Consider the following 21,843-nt stretch of genomic DNA (forward strand, 5'->3'; position numbering starts at 1 on the left):
GTCACATACACATTCATATTTGTGCACATTCATGCCATCATTCTTAATGAAGTTAAATTCATCTCCAGGTTGCAATACCTGGAGATGAAATGTAGGAAAGTTGTGTTAGCAGGCCACAAGACCTTTTTCAGTGGGACCTTTATGAAAGTTTTCCGTGCAGCATCTTGTCAGATATTCATCCGGTTGGCATAGAAAACCCGCTGTAAGTCCATGAATGGTCGTACATTTCCGGATGCATGGTTTTAACTATTCCAATTTTACAGTAACGCTGTAGTGCATTTTCAGTAATTGCTATGGACTTCACTTGAATGGCTCCACTATAATGTGATCCTGCTGAGTGTGATGAGACGGAAAACTGGAACCCACCTGTAAGTTGGATGTCGTGATGTCGCTCTAGGTGGCGCCATTTGGCGCGTGTCCCAGCTCCGACGGGATTGCGCACGTGTGTGTGTGTGCGCGCGTGTGCGTGTGTGCGCGCGCCTCTCGTTTCCACCATAAATGGTTTTCCCCAGCAGGTACAACATCCCATTGCCTGTGCACCGGGCGCGCGCTGCTTTATTACTTCCGCCTTTGACACGCAATCACGGGATGCTGAGTGCAAAGCGGCATGGAGCTCCTTCTGCCTGCACATTTCCTTCCACGTCTGTTTTGGGTTCATACTTGATGAACTAAAATAAGACTTTTTTATTTTTTGAATAATCTTTTATCTGTTGTTTAAGTGAGCTCTTGGGTGCCGAAGAACGGAAATGAAAATGAACGGCACCACGTTTAACCAAACGGACGGCGGTATTTTCTCCAACAGGACTGAGGAGATCTTGACGTGTTGTAACTTCTCGTCGGTGGTGACGGACGACGGCTTCGCGGCGGCGGCTGCCCCGGATGATGAGCGCAGCCTGTTCGTGATGAGAGCCGTGCAGATCGCCGTGATGTGCGTTCTCTCTCTCACCGTGGTGTTCGGCATCTTCTTTCTCGGCTGCAACCTCCTCATCAAATCCGAGGGCATGATTAACTTTTTAGTGACGGATCGGCGACCGAGCAAAGAAGTCGAAGCGGTTATAGTGAGCGTGTATTAGCGCGCTCTGTGCGCACCAAGGCGAAAACTCGACACGTTTAGACGCACCTGGATCTTTTTTTTTTTCCAGCTAAAGCATTCAAAGCGTCTACTGTACGTACGAACTGATCCGAAGTTCCTCTTCAGCCAAAGTGTGTGTATGTGTGTTAAAGAGCATCCTACAGATTTGATGTGCACACCACCGAAATCACAACGAAGGTCGAACATACGAACCTTAACTCTTATATTAGATGTTCTTTACCGAAAGTATTTTTTTTTTGGCGTGTAAATGCGGGTTTGGATACATGCAACATGTCTGCAACAAGCCGTGCGCACTTCCGACGTGATTTTTTTTGTATGAGCACAACTTATTATAAATAATCACGATTTTTGTATAAGTGCACGGATGTGCGTTTGTTAAAACTGAAAGGCTACACATATTGTTTGACGTTTAATGTAATAAAGAATTTATTAATGTACATGAAAAGTGTTTTTAGGATTTTTGCAATACCTACAGAAGCGTGAAAGAATAGATATTATAGGCTCTTGAATAACAAAAAATACAGTTTTTTTTGCTTTAACACAATAAGGAAAATATAATATATTCTTTTCTATATTTATAAAATCTGCATTCATTCAAAAACTTAGATTGTGTGTCTGTCAAAATCTGTGAAAGCATTAAATAATGCGTTTCATAATATGCACATATACACACTCATACATGTGCATGATGTCCCCCTGCAGGGAAAGTTAGAGTTTAAATGGGATATCAGTGGGGATTAATCTGTCCCCGTCATTACAGCACCTGAGCGCCTGTATCTTAACTTACTACGTCACTGGGATTTTCAGCATATAATATAATCTTTGTCTTAAAATTTAGCTTTGTATGTAGTCCCTAAATATAAATTAGTATGCATGTAATTGAAAAATGTGTAAAAATTATTTTCTTTAAAAAAGGGAACCATCCGCTCGGCCTGGCTGCAGTAATCTCAGGTCGAATAAACCAATTCACAGCTCTGAAGAAGGGTGAAAAACATGATGAGTCAATTCATACGTTGTCCCAACAAGCATATATGATTACACTGGGTTTAATAATTAATGAAACATTGTTGAGGTGATCATTTGACTGATTGCTCGTGTAGCGTACGTTAGTTCCTGATGAAACTGAGCAGCTTGAAGAGTTGTCTTACATCTTACTAGTAAATCTTTTGTTGTTCAGATTTGCCTGATTGGATTACTATGAATAAGTTATCAGTTTGAGTTCAGGAGTAATCTAACTCCTATTCACATGTTCAGTTTTTCAGTAGTGATCGCCCACTGTGGTCTAATAGCAGGGGGTTCCTTCATGCTGGACATCATAGTGGGTTATAGATTCAAAAAACAAGTTGTAAATCTTTTCCAAACGTGTTTACCACATGTATGTCAGTGATTAAGTAGAGGTGCCAGCTGTAAGCCAGACCTATTTATATGAGTGTGAGAGAGCTGTGAGTTTGCTAACTTCACAGTGAATTATAATGAAAAACGCACACATATAGATCTAGACAGATCACGATTACATCATTCCTGTTTAAAATAAAAGGAGATAGTTAAATGTTATTCACCCTTTCATCAAGTTTGACCAAAGCAACTACTCACTATTTTAAGATTTGGACTAGTGTATATATGAATAAATTGCATGTTATAATGAGGAAATGGAAAGTCAGTTATTTTCTGATTATTATACGCTTCTGATTTTAAAAACACTTTATTTTGTGTGTTTTATTTTTATTATTATTATTACATTTGCTTCCGAGTAGATTATTCAGTTTGTGATTGTGTAGCCTTTTGTTCATTTCCATTACACAGTTTTGTTGGATATCTGGCTATGTGATATTTCTAATGCACCCTAAATTAAAATTATGGGCACATCACATCAGGTCAGGTGGGCCGTGCACAGTCCGTTGATTGAAAAGCTCGTACATCTCTAAATGTTTGTGAACACGTTAACAATGAAATGCTCTTAAAAATGCCCTGCAAGCAGGCTGTTCATGCCCATTATTAATGCATTACCTATTTTTTATTTTTAGATCTAATGCATGTTGTGCAGGGTCATTTGCTGAACTGTACCTCTGAAAGAGACGTGCAAGAGAGAAACCTGTCAGTTGGTGTCAGAGTTATTGGTCAGAACTGCCAATGTACCCTACAGTCGGCAAATTCATTTTCTTTCATTAGAAAATGAATAAATTTTGTTTATGAGGACCAATACTGCAGATTAAGTTTATGTCAGTTGTAAGTTTCTATAGATAATTTAAGTAGGGAGGAAAGTTAATCGCTTGCACACCCAATACAAGTCAGAAAGATATGTAACTACATACCTTTCGTTTTCTCTGTTCTTACTAAATAATTCACTGTTACTGAGTAGTATGCTTTAACACAGAAATAAGCAATAGGATAAAACGTACATATAGAATTAATACTGGATGAATTTTTTTGCCTTTCAAACAAAGTTGATCATGTATTAAACCTGTATTAAACCAAATGATATTATATGTACCAAACTCAGTTCAAATGCTTCTTAACAACTTGTGTATATTAATATAGAGCATGAAACATGTTCTTAATGTGACTGGCACTCGGTGATATGAGGGAATGATACAGGGCTGGTGCTGTATATGGTGTGTGTATTCAGGACATCAACAGCAACTCCTCCCATGGGTGTTGATTCGAGCTGAAAAGCTCTTTGGGATCAGGCCCATCTCACGCCCGATTGTCAATAAGTGCAATTTTGAATGACAGCTCCATATTACATCATGACAGAGTCAGTCATGTACATAGCTCTCAGTTTTGTTCAAAAACATGAATTTTGCCTAGAAAAACAGCATTTTGTTTTTCTCAAATTTAAATGCACATGTCAGAACCAGTATCACTTCCTTTTATATCTGTCTGCTTTGCTTATAAATGTCAATAATGTCAATAATGCAATATTTTCTTGCATTATGTAATGTTATTGGGGTAATATTTCAGTCTAGATAGCTTCTTCACCATACTGTCTATAAGGTTTTGTGAGTACAAACAAGATTTCATGAAATGAAAAACAATAAATACAGATTATGTGTGCAGTGACGTCATCGAGAAAACGTACGAGGGAGAAATATAAAAAGTGTAATAAGAGTTGATCAATGGGAATCATACTTTGCGAGTTATCCAGCACAAACAAAAGTGGTGTTATTCACTAATTACATTTATTCGTTGTCTGTGACTGCTTATCTAATTTGGGGCCGTAACAGTGCCGAACACAAGGCAGGAGTACAGCTTGGACATAACTAATTACTAGATTTAATCTCGTAAAGCCCATTTTTTATTGTTCCCGGTTGTCAATAGATTAGTTCAAATGCATTAACCTTAAAGAGTTGTATCAGAGTTACAGCCAGCTGACATTGTTCTGATTAATTGTGCAAAAAAATGCCAGACACTGCATTATCAATCAGGAAATTAATTTCAGTCTAGCTGTGAGAACATGGAGTTTAACAGAGAGCATGCTAACTCTGCACAATCCAGAGTTTTATTATCTAAGATACAGTATAATGTGTTTTGTCATTTCCTCCTTTATCATGAGTGGGGATTTAAAACCTTGAATTGCTTATACCACTAATGTGGTCCCCCCAGTGTGATGAATCCATTCTTCTCTGCTTGTGAAGACACAGGTTTACAAGTGAGAATAAACAAACTGATGAGCCCTGATGTCTTGGATGCATTGCTATCTGCAGTCAGAGTGCAATGCAAAACATTATATCATTATAACCCAGTAGGTTTATGGTTGCAATACTATTAATGTCCTAATTAATTAACTATTGCAAATGTGGAAACTATGTTAATGCATTATTGATAAAACCCCAAAAATATATTATATAATATATGCTTAAATTATGAAAGACTTTTCTAAGTGTACCTCATACACAGGAGTGTTTAATATAAGCATACATTATTTAATCACATCTTGTGTGTGCATGGCCTTTTTTTCTACCCTGTTTATGCTTTAGCTCATCTATATTTCAGCATGTCTGTGTAGTGCAGCACCTCTGTGCTATGTCCCAGATCAGATATAATAGTCCGGCTGAATGTGTCGCATGTGGGACTTGGGGAACAGACACAGTTGATGGCTCTGGAGATTAAAGGTATTCCCGTGAGAACCTATGCTATGAAACACACCGAAAAAAGTGTGTTCTTTGTAAGTGACCTGTAGCATTGTCATGGCAACAAGACAGATATGATCCTGGTAAAAATGAGCCAGGCCCCAATGGCCAATAAGTATGTCTGAAAAATGCTCGGCGCCTTTTTGTAGGAACAGACATCAGAGACTGATGTGAAGAGGAAACAAAGGAAACAAGTATTCTAAATATCACTAGGATCACATTCTAAAAATACTACCTTTTTTTATTTAATTTTTTTTAACAATTTTTGTTCTGGAAAATCCTGATCACAAAACAATTTAGAGTGCTGATCAGACATTTAATTTGTCTCCAGAGATCTGATTAACACATTTCAAAGCTGTGTGACAGAAAAAAACATCTCTAGTGTACCATAGTCTGCGTATCTGAGGTTAACAAGGTTCAACCCACTATCTATTAACACTTTTTCACCTCATGCCATTTACTGGCCAGTCCTTCATGGTGTGTCAAGTGAAAGCAAAAAGAAACAGATTGCTCTCGTTTTGTTGTCTTTTGTTTCAGGAAAAGCTGAAACTTGGCTGCTTTGTGCAAGAGCATCAGCCATGCATTTTTTACAAACCGTTTGAACAGTCTGTTTGCCTGAGGCAGTTTCTCTGGCTACCCACACACATTTTCTCTCAATTTCTATCTATTTCGCTCTGTTTTTCTCTTTGTCTCTCTTTCTTACTCTCCAATTGGATGATAGAGGTTTTATAATGTTATTTTGTCTCTCTATAAGATCTATGATTCCATTTACTCATAATGGCTTTGGATGTTTGGTTCAATTCAAAACATTCAAAAGTCGTCCCAAACTTCTGACTGTCTTGCTGTAGCTCATGTGTCATGAGAAATAATACATTTCTCAGTGGTAGAGTCACAGTGCTGACAGGGTGGAATGGGTCTGTCTCGTACTAAAATGCATCAGGCCATCGCTGTCTGATAAAATTGAGTCAGACCTGCTTCATATCTTCCTATGTAACCTGCTGAATTGCTCCCAGATCAACTCATAAGACCTATTATTACTTTTCAGCTAATGACATGTCAAAGCAGAACCATCAGATTGTCATCAGTGCCAAGACACTAATGACCTCCAGTGGTTCAATCAGAAATACTGTAAATGGATTTATACTGAATCTCCTATGACAGCATGAGTTTTAAAATCCTTGGTATGTTGCTAAACAATATTTGGGGAGAAAGAAAACCCTAAAATGTCCACAAAAGAAATGTTGTTCTTCTCCTTCTAACTGCTGTAAATGGAGCATGCACATCTTTAATGAATGTATGGGTTTCACAGGATAGATGATTAATCCCGACCTCATTGACCCTTAGAAGAAATGCTCCATCTAGCATTCTGCAGGGGTCTCTGTTTTGTCCTAATAGACATATGTTACTGGCATCCTTACAACTTTTTGAATAATTTGAATTCGGTTTGCACTGTTTTACTCGAAAGTTTCAGATTACTTAAAACCTACTTCATTCTTAATAAGACCTTTCAGAAGTTGTACAACATTAGTCTGAAATAAATCTTCTGTTTCTAAATGAAATGTATTAAATATAAACTCCACACAAAAGCTCTAATATAATTTGCCGTGCTGATTACAGTGTCTTTGAGAAGCTGCTTTCTTCCACCTTTGGGAATTTTTGTTTAATGGTGCACTGCCTTCTTCTGTCACAGTACACTGAGCATTCTCTAAGAGCCTCTGTGGGTCATGGCATATTGCATCACTCTGAAATATGTGGCAGAAAAAAAGAGACGTGTTTAATAAGCAAATCACCAATGTTTGGCATTAAAATATTTAACTACACTGACCGTCCACCTGTAAACCTGCAGCCAAGTAAAGAAATCCAGGCTACAAAGGGCACACATTCACCAAAGCAGGATAGTTAAATGCTGGAACAATGTTGTCTGCAATTTTTCTATGTCCACTGTTCAGGTTTATTCCAACTATGCTTACTTGTGCTTTGGATTTCTGTTCTTGGCAGATAGGAGCTAAACCAGATGTGGTCTTCTAAGTTTTAGCCTATCCAACCCAAAGTTTACCTGTCAGATGCTTTTATGTTTACCACGGTTATAAAGAGTTGTTATTTGACTTATTAAAGACTTCCTGTCAGCTTGAAATAATGTACCTATTATTCATTGACCTCTTTCATCCTCAAGGTGTTTTCTGACGCAGAACTGCTGCTCATCGGATGTTTTAGTTTTTTTTCAATATTTCTCACTTGTGTTTCTGAAATACTCCCAACAGCCTTTCTTGTATCAACACAAACCATGCCATATGCAAAGTCATTTCAACAGCATTCTTCCTCATTCTGATATCTGATGAGAAAATTGAATAAAGCTCTTGACTTGCATGTGCCTGTTTTCATGCACTGCACTACTAACTCATTATTAGACAATTGTGTACAGGTATTCCTAAGAAAGTGGATATTGAAATATGTTATATTTTTGGAGAATATTTTATTAACCATAATTTTTTTTTTTTACAATAACCCACCACTGAAAGAGTTTTGAGTTTGGTATTGTGGCACTCTACATGTGAGCAAATCAACAAGTCTCTATGAACACTAGTGCTGAGTTGTAATTTGTGCGGCAGCTCTGCTCTTTCCATGCTCGTGGCTTTTACAGCCACATTTGTACATGTTCATATGACATTACTATAAACATACTGCATACATTTGCGCATAAATTATTAAATGCATTATCTACACAAGTCACAAACAACAATTAAATACTCTACATGTTAGAAACAATAAAAAAATAAAAATAAAAAAAAGACACTGATGGCACAAGCTTTCATCAAAAAGATTCTTTTCTTTTGGGGACAGTTAAGAGCTTGTCAGCTGCTCATGAAGGCAAAAAGGCAAAAATAAGGCCAGATGTAGAGCTTTTGCTGTTTTTGCAAGTGTTACTGGCACTTCTGTGGTGACTGGAGTGGAGCCAGTATTAACATGTGCATATGCAGAAAAAAATACAGTCACTTGGCTTCATTTGTGCCAAGTCTGGAACCACAAATCTAAGATTTTGCAAACAGACAGCACTGTAGAAATCAGGCACAGCACTTTTAGGAAATAAATTGGGGACAACATTAATATTTCCTCTTTCGCACTTTTCAGGAAAAAGGCTGCAGATAACATCTCATCATTAAATCACATCAGAAAATTACTTGTTGAGGAAGAAAAACAGTGGGAAAAAGGTATACAGAAAGTGCACTTTATGCATTTCAAAAGTGTAAAAATTTTACTTTCCTACTTATGTACATAAACAGTTAAATACATTCACTGTGCATTTTAATAGGAGCACCTGCTCATTTTGGCAGATATATATATATATATATATATATATATATATATATATATATATATATATATATATATATATATATAGTGGCAGGCCATGCATTTGGTACCTGGGCCTTCAGTGGATTTCAGTGGACCCAACTTAATACCACCACTATCACGTCACGATTATAAAATACATCAATACAATACAAAAACGCATTATAACAACACGCAGCATTACAGAGAGAGAGGCTTTTTGCATTTAGAGGGTATATACCATTTTATTAAAGCAAGAAACCCACTTAAGAAAACTCCAAACCTCTACACTACAAATGCAACTGTGCCACCTACATCATCTGAAGCAGTTCAGAATCAATATTTGTCTAATAATATATATATATATATATATATATATATATATATATATATATATATATATATATATATATATATATATATATATATATTCACTGGTTTGGAAGTGGAGAACAAACCCTTTCGGAATAAATTGAGATTAGATTGTCATGGCAGCACATAGAGGCTGAAATCTGATTGAACAAAAAATCGATGGGTTACTTAACGTAATCCCGGGTTCTTTGATAACAGAGTGAGGTGTTTCACTATGGGAATCGCTTTGGGCGTGACCAACTACGGAAGCTCTAATGACACCACGTCTGTCTTGACAGACAGGTCGACCTGAGATCAGGCTCCGCCCCACCTTTATCCCTCAGGTCGACCCCTTCTAACATCATTGCAGCGAGATTTCTTCCCGTCCCCGTGCAAGGAGGGAAGTGCTGGTGAAACACCTCACTCTGTTATCAAAGAACCCGGATTACGTTAAGTAACCCATCGCTCTTTTCTAACCGCCGGTGTTTCACTATGGGAGATATAGACTGCTCCCGGATTGCACAGGTCAATCACATAGGCTCAGAACGCCTGGCACTCAGCACTGCATGTGCCAAGGATGACTCAGACACATCTAGTCTATAAAACCGCACAAAGGTGTGCGGCGTGGCCCAGCCAGCTGCCGCACAAATATCCTGAACAGAGACACCCTTAAGCAGGGCCCATGATGTCGCTATCCTCTAGTAGAGTGGGCCTCAGACCCGTGGGAGCCTGAGAACCACAGCATTCATACGCTATAGATATAGCCTCCACAATCCAGCGGGACAGCCGCTGACTCGACAACTGTAGACAGGACGGACTGACAGACAGGGCTTGCAGCTCGCTCACACGCTTAGCAGTCACTAGAGCCACAAGCAACACCGTCTTAAGAGAAAGAAATTTCAGCCCTACGCCATCCACCGGCTCGAAGGGGTGATGAGAAAGGGCTTCCAAAACCAAGGACAGGTCCCACTGAGGCACTAACCGCCGAGACACCGGCCTTATACGGCGTGCACCTTTCATAAACCGGCTAATCAAAGGGTGCCGACCCACAGGTTCGTTATTAAACCCGACGTGACATGCAGAAATAGCCGCCAGATACACTTTCAAAGTAGAAAAAGCTTTCCCTTTATCCCGCAAATCCTGGAGAAAACACAAAATGTCTCCCACAGAACACTGGAAAGAGACAATGTGACCGCGGCCACACCACTCCTCAAAAACTCGCCATTTATTGTCATAAAGCGTGCGAGTAGACGAGGCCCTGGCACTCTGGATAGTGTGTATAACCGATTGGGGCAAACCAGCCACACTCAAGTTCCACCTCTCACGGGCCAGGCCCAGAGAGCAATTCTGTCCGGGTGCGGATGATAAATCTCCCCGCCCGCCTGGGACAGAAGGTCCCTCCGTGGAGGGAGTGGCCAAGGCTGATCCGTCAGTAGCTGAACTATTTCTGCGATCCAGTGCCTGGAAGCCCAACGTGGAGCTATCAGAATCAGTGACAAGCTGAGTTCTCTGACCCTGGCCAGGGTGGGGGAAATCAAGCTCAGTGGAGGGAACGCGTAGAGAAGAACGTTTGGCCACGGGTGGGCTAACGCATCCACACCCACAGTGCATCTTCGTCCCTTAGAGAAAAGAACAGAGGACACTGAGCGTTTTCTCGCGAGGCGTAGAGATCTACGGCGGCCCAGCCGTATCTCTGCCATATCTGCTCCACCACCTGAGTGTGCAGTTTCCATTCCCCGTACAGAGGGTTTCCTCTGGACAATAGATCTGCACCCCTGTTCCATACGCCTGGAACATGAGTCGCCCTGATGGACAAAAACCTTGTGTCGCACCACATTATCAGTTTCCTCGCCAACTGATGCAGCTGGAGGGAGCGCACACCTCCCTGCCGGTTGATGTACGCGACCACTGTGGAATTGTCTGTTTTCACCAACACATGTCGGTCCTTTATGAAAGGCAGAAAGTGTTTCAGTGCCAGAAATACTGCCAACAACTCCAAGTAGTTTATATGTCTCGGGATCAGCTGTGGTGGCCACACGCCGTTCACAGCTCTGCCCATAAGGGTCGCACCCCAGCCCTTCAAAGACGCGTCCTTCGTCATAGTAACTCGTGACGACACCGCCCCCAAGGGAATCCCCGATCAAGAGTCGCGGGCATCCCCATTGGCGGAGCGCTAAGACGCACGAATGTGTTATTTTGACCGGCCGATTGAGATGACGTCGGGGACATAAGCGCAACCGCGCGACCCATCTCTGAAAATCTCTCATCATGAGAAGTCCCAGACGCACCACAGAAATCACTGAGGCCATTAAACCCAGCATTTGTAGGCACACTCGGAACGGGACCATAGACCCAGCCCGAAAACGGTAGCAACACTGAATGAGAGATGCGATTCTTCTCTCTGTCAGCGTGACTCGATAAGAGAGGGAATTTATACTGAGTCACAGATATTCCGCGCACTGCGCGGGACACAAGCGGCTCTTTTCCTGTTTATTTTGAAACCCAAGCTGCAGAGATGAGTGACTACGCTCTCCGCATCTCTGACCGCTTGCTTTCTTGACGAGGAGCATATCAGATAATCGTCTATATAAGACAAAATCCGAATCCCGCTGTTTCTCAACGGCAAAAGAGCCGCCTCCACACACTTGCTAAAAGTTCTCGGAGTGAGAGACAGTCCAAACGGAATGGTTTGAAACTCGTAGGCAGTGCTTCTGTGCGCAAACCTCAAATATTTTCTGTGTGACGGGTAAACGTCTATGTGAAAATACGTCTGTCAGATCGATCGTCACAAACCAATCGTTTGGACGGATCGACCGACAGAGTGCTTTGTGTGTCAACATTCTGAATGAATATTTTCTCAGGTGTTTGTTTAACACACGCAAATCCAAGATCGGACGGAGAGATGCGCCTCTCTTCGGGATCACAAAGTACCGAGTAAAACCCTGACGGCTTTCCGCCTCCGGAACAGCTCTGATTGCCCTTTTGCTCAAAAGAGAGTCGATCTCGGTCGCTAGGACGCGAGCCGACTCCCCTTCGGCCACCGTTGAATCTGGGTGGTTTCATTGCGAATTGAAGCCTGTATCCCCGTGAAACCGTGTTTAAAACCCACGAAGGAACCGCGCATGCGCGCCAATTGACGAGGTGCGCAGAAAGGGAACCTGCGCGCACACAACTCTGGTCGCGCATTGATGACGTCACAACCGTCGCCGCGCAGGGCTTCGCTGACAGAGCGAGCGCGCCCTCCAGTGGTAAAACTGGGGGGTGCACGCCGGAATCTCTGGATTTTCGTACACTATCGCCCTCGGCTGATCGCCTGGATGCGAAAGTGCCACATTTATTGTGTTTTGTATTGTCGAACACATCGCCCTCAGCCCGTGGCTTGGATGCGATGATGTAATCTTTATTGCGCAATCGTCTGAACTGACGTGCGAGAGAACAAATGTCGGGAGTGCTTGGTGACACTGAACATTTTCCCTTAAGCCTCGAACTCAAAGAAAAACTAGAGAGGAAGCCCTTACGGAACTTAGAACCGGGCTGCGTTCCCTTCTCCTTTTCTTCGCCAGCGGAGAAAGGAGGATAGGAGAACATTCGCGTGTCAGGTCGCGACGCTTCTTCTTCCGCTCCTCGGGTGGGGCGGACGGTTTTAGCCGCCGCCGCAAATGAATGCTTTCCCCACGGTCCCGATCCATCCGATCTCGGACGTTGACCAGCTTGCTGTCCGCCGAGAGTCGATCTTGAGCTCCTAGCATTTATCGGTCTTCCCCTCGCAGCCGCGGCTGCGGCAAAACCTCGTCGCGCTGGCTGAGAGGGCGTGCTCTGAGACAGCTTACGAGGCAAACAGAGGTTGAATGCTTCGTCCTCCTGTTTCCTGAGAGTGCTGGTTTCTCTCATCTTCTCCAGAGCAGGACCGAACAGACCTTTAGCGGGGTCGTAGGCAGCATCCATGATGTCCGCTTTCTGTGTGTCACCCAAGCCTGACAGGTTGAGCCACAACGCTCTCTCACCTGACACAGCCAAACCCATCACGCGGCCGCAGCCCTGAACTGCGCCTCGTGAAGAGCGGAGAATTAGGTCGTTCACCACACAGATCTCGTCCCAAAGTACCGGGTTCGGTACTCCCGTGTCGAGCTGTCGTCCCATCTCCTCTAAAATCTCCGCCTGGTACGCGGACAGCAAAGTCCCCGCGTTTAACGAGCACACTGACTGCGCTGCGTATTTGTACACCCTCTGATGGATGGACGCCGTCAATCTCTCGATTTTTCCAGGCAGCGCAATTTGAGAGGAGGCAGATATGGAACGTCGATTCGGATGGAGGTGATAAGCCACTGAAGGTTCCACGGCTGGGGTCCGCCAACCCCAGCTCCTCCATCCCTTGAATCTCCAGCTTGAGCACCCTTTTGCGGGAAGCTTGCTTTTGAAGGGGCTAGACCAGTAGCGAGACATTTCCTTCATGCAAGCTGGCACGGCGGGCAGGAGCTGTCTAGCGGCGGGTTGAGCAGGCGGCAGCCTTTTCCCGTCGTAAAGGTCTCTCACAGCTCCCTCCGCCCTGGGCCGCGGGCCAAGCTAGTCCTAGCTTCGCCGCTGCTCGCTTGCATACCTCGTGCAGGTTACCTTCGCCTGTGAGGTTGCATCGCCCGCGCCTGGGGTCTCGACTGTTGGGCCGGAAGGGACCACTGTCGCCCTCATCCTCGCCCTCCATATCCAAGTCGAGGAGGTCTGAGTTCGCGTCTGCGTCCTCGTCGCACGGTCGCTCCTCATCCTCCGCGAGGAGGTTATCAAACAGAGGCGGCATGACCAGCGATTCGGCCTCCATCAGGTCCGCCCAGCTCGCGGAAGCTCGCGGCTGATGTTCGACGATCAGACCTCGCGGCGGCGCCGGACAGGCACGGGTCCTGTTGGTTAGCCACCGCTACTCTCAGCCGTCTCTCCAGATGTTTCACCGGCAGCAACGCGCAGTGAGCGCATGCTTGAGGGTCCGCGAGCGACGTTTGAGCGTGCTTCGGGCCCATGCACGTGATGCACATCGGGTGAGGGTCCCTGCCCGAGATGGTCGCCCACATGATGATGGACACGGGCGGATACAACCTCCTGATCTTCGACTCATTCCCTTTGGTGGGGGATGATCGAGACATGGCTGAGTACGGGTTAATATTAGACTCGCCACAACACGTTAGTCCGCCGATGTTCGCAGGGTAGTTAGCCCTCTGAAAGCTTCACCTTGACGCGCTAAGCCTGCAATAGCTTGACGCTACTACGTCCCTACCGTGTAACTTAATACACAGCAGGTTGGAATAGGAATAGCTCGCCGACGCGGACGCTATTCCGTGATGTCGCCAGCACGATTCCGCACGACTGACCTCGCTCGTGGCGGAATCCAATGACGCCCGCACGATGAACAGTTAAGCGAAACCAGCCGAGAACCGGAAGTGCTGAGAGAGCTATGTAGTCCTCACGGGAAGAAAGCGAATGATGTTAGAAGGGGTCGACCTGAGGGATAAAGGTGGGGCGGAGCCTGATCTCAGGTCCACCTGTCTGTCAAGACAGACGTGGTGTCATTAGAGCTTCCGTAGTTGGTCACGCCCAAAGCGATTCCCATAGTGAAACACCGAGCGAAGTTAGAAAAAGAACCACATACACGTACTGGAAGCAGTGCAGCCAAGAGAAACGCTACGAAATGAAAAGAATAGACTGTTGGGAATAAATTAATACAATTTTATGGAACAAATATTACAATTTAGGTTGTAAATATAGGTCAGTGCTTCTGATGGTGTGTAGGCCAAAAGAGAACGCTTTGCTGGCCCTGACCACCCACCACTGGCAGCACAACGCAAACAATCATGCAGATACAAGTAAAGACCCCCATTAAATATCCACTTTAAACACCAGAATGACATGGTTGTTTGGTGCCAAATATGCTGGTTTGCTAATCTCCTGGGATTTTCATAAACAACAACCTCAGGATTTTACACAGGCTAGTGAAAAGTGAAAAAAAAAAATCACTGAGTGGGCAACAGTTACAGAAAAGGCATCTTAGTGTGTACAATATATTATATATAATATATACATTTTGACCCCTGAGGTGGATAGGCCACAACACTTGAAGACTACATTGGGTTACACTAATGTCAGTCTCCAAAATCATAATCATCCTGATGAGCAGGTGTATAGGTGTTCCTGTTCCTGTGCAGTGAATAATGAGTGTATTGTATCTGTTCAAAAATAAGCCCTTGTATTTATTTATTAAATGTTGAGATGTGAGAATGTCTTATGTCTATTTTGAAGGCCAAAATGTAAGCTATAAAAATGTTCTTTCCCTTGATAATAATGTTTAATTTAAATAATACCCGTGTACATTTACAAAGAAGTGCAATTTTTCGAGTATTTCCAGCCCTAGAAAGCAGTCAGCTGAAGTGGTGCCTTACTTTCTTATGCACTTGTCATACTTTTTTTGTGTGGCTTAAAAAAACATTCTGCACATCTCTAAATTTGGGTCAATAACTATGAGCTCCAGATTTGATCTAAGGACAGATATGGTGTCATAATCTTTTTAGTAAAGTAGGCGAGGTTATTTGGCTGGGTTAGGCAGATCATTATCACTAATAAGTAATCAAACATTATGGTTAGCATTGTGGAACTTGAATGATTATGCATTAAGTGAATAATTTATAAGGTACCAGTGATCCTGTCTCTTTCTTCTTTCCAGGCCTGTCTGATTCATCCTAACACCCCACCTCTGGATGGAGTTTTTATCAGTTGGATTCCACTCGCTCCTGCTGTTAAGCTTAAGTTAGTGAGCTTAAGTTACTGAGCAGGGTTAATCTTAAGAATCATGAAAATGGATTGATGTAAATGGTCTGGTACAATGGTTTACGACTACAGTTGCCATTGCAGTTTTTGCAATCATGTGTCCATCAGGAACATTAATGAAATGATGGAACTATAATAAATGGCTTATTCAGTGTCACCAGGACGACGATTAGTAACCTCTTAAGTCTGGTTCCACTCAAAGTTTCTTCCTTACACCATCTCAGCGAGATTTTACTTGCCACTTTTGCCACTGGCTTGCTCATGGAGATTGATTTATACATTATTATTTATCTGTAAAGCTGCTTTGGGATGATGTCTATTGTTAAAATCTTTATATAGATAAAAAACAATTGAATTTAATTGAATTAAATAAGACAAATATCAGTCTTTTATTTATATTCACAAAAATGTGAACAATATGTATCCCCTCATCTAATTTATTCCATTTTATTCAGCTGTTCCATGAATATGCTTATAGGTAAGTCTGTTCATGCAGGTTGAACATGCAAAGAACTCTGTGTGTGTGCTGCACCTGGCAGAGGTCTGAAGGCTTTGATCTTTATCTGCTCAATTGGGCCTTTGTAATGGGTGCTATGTCTCTCTCTCTTTCTCCCTTTCTGTCTGTCTCTTTGTCTCTTTTCCTTACTCTTTCTCTCTACTGAAAGAGCCCTAGGATTGTAATGATGAGCATTTCGAAGCAGAGGCAAATATCTGGCAAAGGGAAGAAAGGAAGCTGAAGTGAGAAAGGCTGAGGGATTGTTTGTGTGACAGAACTGAGTTGGTTAAAGGTGTTTGTCAGGTGAGATAGCACAGCATCACAGAAGACACTGGCAGGGATAGGGATGGGTCCAGAGATTTTTCAATGTCATCTCTTTGTTTCTCTCTCTCTCTCTCTCTCTCTCTCTCTCTCTCTCTCTCTCTCTCTCTCTCTCATACACACACACACACACAACACTGTCTCAGAGAGATATATTGTATCTGACCATCTGACACTAAGTGAACTGAACCTTTGTATATAATTTGGTAGTACACTGGCATACAGGCATGAATGAAACTGATATTTTATAGATTATGTTAAAAATGAGAAGAAAACAGCACTTATATCCAATCCAATAAAAGGAAGGAAGTAGTGGCAGTAAAACATCAGTGATAGAAGCGATGACTTTCATCTAAGTTGGCTTGGGAGGATGCCTGTATGCTGTCATGGTTGTCACAGGCTGGGCAGCAGAGCCTTCCTGCAGCATCTGTTCATAGCAATCATCCAGCCGGCATCTGCACAGGGGTCGCACCGCATACCTCATTTTAATAGCTCAATATCTGTTGCAGGAAATAAAAGGGCATCTCACAAAGGATTTCTAATTGTATCCCAAAGGAAATGTGTTTTTTGGGGAAATGTTTATTGACAGTGTGTAGGAAACTACTATATTCCACAGCTTAATTGGCTGTTGATTACATTTTCTTGAATCCATGCAAAGGAACCTGAGGTCATGCCATTTACCTGTAGATAGCATACCGAAACTATTTGACATTTCCATTAAATTTAGAATTTTGCTTACTGACTGTGTTAAACCAATTCTTACTACTTTCATCATTTAATTTCTTCTCATTAAGCATAAGCAGCGAGCTTAAATGTCATCATTATTTTCTCCAGGCAACACACCATCAGTCTAACTATAAAATAGATAGCTGACTCTACACCTGAATGTGATGGTCATTGTTACAGAACTAAACAGAGCAACATATCTGATTGAATTTTTTTCTTGTGTGTGTACATGTTTGTGAGTTTAGATTGTATTAAAGAAAAATACAATTAGTTATAACTTGTGCTTTTACTTACTCTTTCAGCTCACATTTTTGAAAGATACGTCAGCAATATAAAATACATGAGTCTATTTTCCATCAGAAGCATTTATAACAATTAACATTAATGTTTGTTTAATACATCCCCAATTCTAAAAAGGTGGGACACTGTGTAAAATGTAAATAAAAACAGAATGTCCTCTGGACTAAAGAGTAGAGGGACTATCTGGTTTGTTATCAGCGCTCAGTTCAAAAAGCTGCATCTTTTGCCTGTTTCTGTGGAATGGGCAGCTTGCAAATTTGGAAAGGCTTCATCAATGCTGAATGGTATATAGACATTTTAGAGCAAAAATTGCTTCCATCCAGAAAACATCTTTTCTGCATACTGCATTTATTACAATAGCATGACTTTGTAGTAGAAGAGTCTGGTCTCCACAGTTCCCAGATGTATACAGACAGAAGTAGTGATGATACCCAGTGGTAAACACGGCCTGCTTTTTTTTTTTAGACCTGTTGCAGCCATGAATTTCAAAGAGATCTTATATTTTACTTAAAATGGTATATATTCTCAGTTTAAATATTCCATATGCATTTTTTGTTTAATTGTGAATAGAATATTGATTTATAAGATTTGCAATTTATTGCGTTCTGTTTTTATTTTTACATTTTATACAGTGTCCCAACTTTTTTGGGAAACTTTTATTTTTAACTTTTTTTTCATATTTATACTCAACTGTTTTCAAAGTAATGCTTTCCTTTTTTTGCTAATAGTAAACAAAATAAATTTAATACACTTGCATTAGCCACAACGTATCTTATTAATCAGTAAGAAAACACGCATTGAGTAATGATTTCTTCATTTGTCTATTTACAGTGAGTAAGTAGCAAAAAATATTTTCATTTCAATTCAAATTAGAAGTTTTTATTATCTTCTTCTTCTTCTTCTTCTTTCGGCTGCTCCCATTAGGGGTCGCCACAGCGGATCATCCGTCTCTATACCACCCTGTCCTCTACATCTGCCTCTTTCACACCAACTACCTGCATGTCTTCCCTCACCACATCCATGAACCTCCTCCTTGGCCTTCCTCTTTCCTTCCTACCTGGTGGCTCCATCCTCAGCATTCTTCTACCAATATAATTCATGTCCCTCCTCTGCACATGTCCAAACCATCTCAATCTCACCTCCCTCTCCTTGTCACCAAAACATCCTACATGCACTGTCCCTCTAATAAACTCATTTCTAATTTTGTCCATCCTCATCACTCCCAACAAAAACCTTAACATCTTCAGCTCTGCTACCTCCAGTTCCACCTCCTGTCTTCTACTCAATGCCACTGTCTCTAATCCATACAACATGGCAGGTCTCACCACAATCCTATAAACTTTCCCTTTCATTCTTGCAGATACCCTACTATCACAAATCACTCCTGTCACTCTTCTCCACCCACTCCACCCTGCCTGCACTCTTTTCTTTACTTCTCTAACACACTCTCCATTACTTTACACTGTTGACCACAGGTACCTGAACTCCTCCACCTTCTCCACCTCTCCTCCCTGCAACCGCACCACTCCACTGCCCTCCCTCTCATTCACACACATGTACTCTGTCTTACTCCTACTGACTTTCATTCCCCTTCTCTCCAGCGCATATCTCCACCTCTCCAGGCTCATCTCAACCTGCTCACTACTCTCACCACAAATCATAATATCATCCGCAAACATCATAGTCCAGTGAGACTCCTGTCTGACCTCGTCCGTCAACCTGTCTATCACCACTGCAAACAGGAAAGGGCTCAGGGCCGATCCTTGATGTAGTCCAACCCTCAACCTAAACCAGTCTGTCATTCCTACTGCACACTTCACTGCTTTTACATTGTCCTCATAGATGTCCTGCACCACCCTCACATACTTCTCTGACACACCTGACTTCCTCATACAGTACCACAGCTCCTCTCTCGGCACCCTGTCGTACGCTTTCTTAAATCCACAAATACACAATGCAATTCCTTCTGACCTTCTCTATACTTCTCCATCAACATCCTCAAAGCAAAAAAGGCATCTGTGGTGCTCTTCCTCGGCATGAAACCATACTGTTGCCCACAGATGGTCACCTCTTCTCTCAGCCTGGCTTCCACTACTCTTTCCCATAACTTCATGGTGTGAGTGATCAACTTTATTCCTCTGTAGTTACTGCAGGTCTGCACATCTCCCTTATGCTTAAAGATCGGTACCAGCACACTCCTTCTCCATTCCTCAGGCCTCCTCCCACCTTCCAGAATCTTGTTTTACAATCTGGTTAAAAACTCCACTGCCATCTCTCCTAAACATCTCCATGCTTCTACAGGTATGTCATCTGGTCCAACCGACTTTCCACTCTTCATCCTCTTAATCGCTGCCCTCACTTCCTCTTTACTAATCCTATCTACATCCAACTCCACATCATCCAACCTTCTCTCTCTCTGATTTTCCTCATTCATCAGCTGCTCAAAATACTCCCTAAACCTTCTCAACACACTCTCCTCACTAGTCAACACATTTCCTTCTCCATCCTTTATTGCTCTAACTTGCAGCACATCCTTCCCAGCTCGGTCCCTCTGCCTGGCCAATCGGTATAAATCCTTTTCTCCTTCCTTAGTGTCCAACCTCTCATACAGCTCCTCATATGCCCTTTCCTTGGCTTTCGCCACATCCCTCTTTACCTGCTGCCGCATCTCCATGTACTCCTGCCTACTTTTCTCATCACTCTGTCTATCCCACTTCTGTTTTGCCAACCTCTTTCTCCTTATGCTCTCCTGCACTTCCTCATTCCACCACCATGTCTCCTTGTCTTGCTTTCTATTTCCAGATGTCACACCAAGTACTCTTCTAGCTGCCTCCCTCATCACTCCTGCAGTAGTTGCCCAATCATCCAGCACCTCTTCACCACCACCAAGCCCCTGTCTTACCTCTTCCCTGAACCTCACACTACACTCTTCCTCCTTCAGTTTCCTTATTCTTCTTTCAGTCCTCACTCTCCTCCTCTTCTTCTTCGCCTCCAAAACCATCCTACAGGCCACCATCTGATGTTGTCTAGCTACACTGTCCCCTGCCAACACCTTACAGTCTCCAATCTCCTTCAGGTTGCATTTCCTGCAAGTACCAACCCGAACCTCTACTCTCCTACACTGCTCCTTTCCCTGTCGTCTCTTTAGACCTCTTCCTCCTCTCCTTCTCCTCCTTTGGCCAACAGTAGCCCAATTTCCACCGGTACCCTGTCGGCTAACGATACCTGTGGCAGTCGTTGTTTACCCGGGCCTCGATCGATCCGGTATGAAATTCTCATTTGTGATCCGCATATTTGATTTGGCACATGTTTTACGCTGGATGCCCTTCCTAACGCAACCCTCCCCATTTACCCGGGTTTGGGACCGTCACGAAGAGTGCACTGGCTTGTGCATCCATAATGGCTGGGTTAGAAGTTTTTATTATAATGCTTTAAATTATTGCTAATCTATGCAGATGCACTTTAGTCATAGACGAAATAAACATTGGAAAATGCAAGTGTACTTAATTCTAATTTAAGCATCAGTCAATATGTATATGAGTTACTGTTAATATCAATGATGTTTTATCATTTAATTACATTTTTAGTTTAATAATCTTAGTTGAGAAACTTTAAAATACCAACATCTGAAATCTGTAAATCTGTAATGACAAATTTGAGTATGAACATACTGTATCAGCCCTGCAGAGCCATAATGACAATATTTAATAATAATTTAACAAATAATGTTAGAAACCTGATGATGAAAGACCTAGAAATAAAACAATATTGTTTTATGCAGTTGTGTTTTCTGTAGTTAAGAGCAGCACATCTAATCGAAGGTATGACACATTTATACATCCATATATAAGACCAGGTTTAGTCAGACATAGCATTACGCTGGGACACTTCAAAGCATTAATGGGTGTAAACTCAGATTTTGCTAATGGACACTGACTTGAGATGTAATTCATTTTTACCATTATGTTTTCTCTTCCCTGATTCCTACCCACTAACATCCTCACACTGCTCTCTGGGGTAAAAGTGGTTATAGGAGCAGTGCCGCAGTCCTTCTCAGCTCTTCTGATTGCATGACTTTAATGAGCTCAATGAGGAGAGCAGGACTTCATGCGCTGATGATCTCATAGATCAGCTTAGCTTCCAGGAAAAGGAATTATGGCTGACATTTAGGGCCATGCTCCAAAGTTGCAGAAATGGCAAGTGATGTCTGCTTTTTCATGCTGGTAGCATTTTTGGCTTTGAAAAATGTAGTTCTCATTTTAGTTTGAGGGGGGGGGACATTGCTAATA

General features: G+C 42.4%; 1 protein-coding gene and 1 pseudogene across 1 annotated transcript; one reads left to right on the forward strand and one right to left on the reverse strand.

The window, feature by feature from the left end:
* Positions 1–283: 283 nt before the first annotated feature.
* On the forward strand, positions 284–2,727 carry rprma (reprimo, TP53 dependent G2 arrest mediator candidate a). The gene has a single exon (XM_046845421.1). It carries the CDS (start codon positions 747–749, stop codon positions 1,071–1,073), a length of 327 nt encoding a protein of 108 aa, XP_046701377.1. The 5' UTR covers positions 284–746; the 3' UTR covers positions 1,074–2,727.
* Positions 2,728–10,211: 7,484 nt separating this feature from the next.
* Positions 10,212–13,356, reverse strand: LOC124382718 (annotated as a pseudogene).
* Between the last annotated feature and the right edge of the window lie 8,487 nt (positions 13,357–21,843).

Source organism: Silurus meridionalis, chromosome 3 (assembly GCF_014805685.1).
Source record: "Silurus meridionalis isolate SWU-2019-XX chromosome 3, ASM1480568v1, whole genome shotgun sequence".
Classification (NCBI taxonomy): Eukaryota; Metazoa; Chordata; class Actinopteri; order Siluriformes; family Siluridae; genus Silurus; species Silurus meridionalis.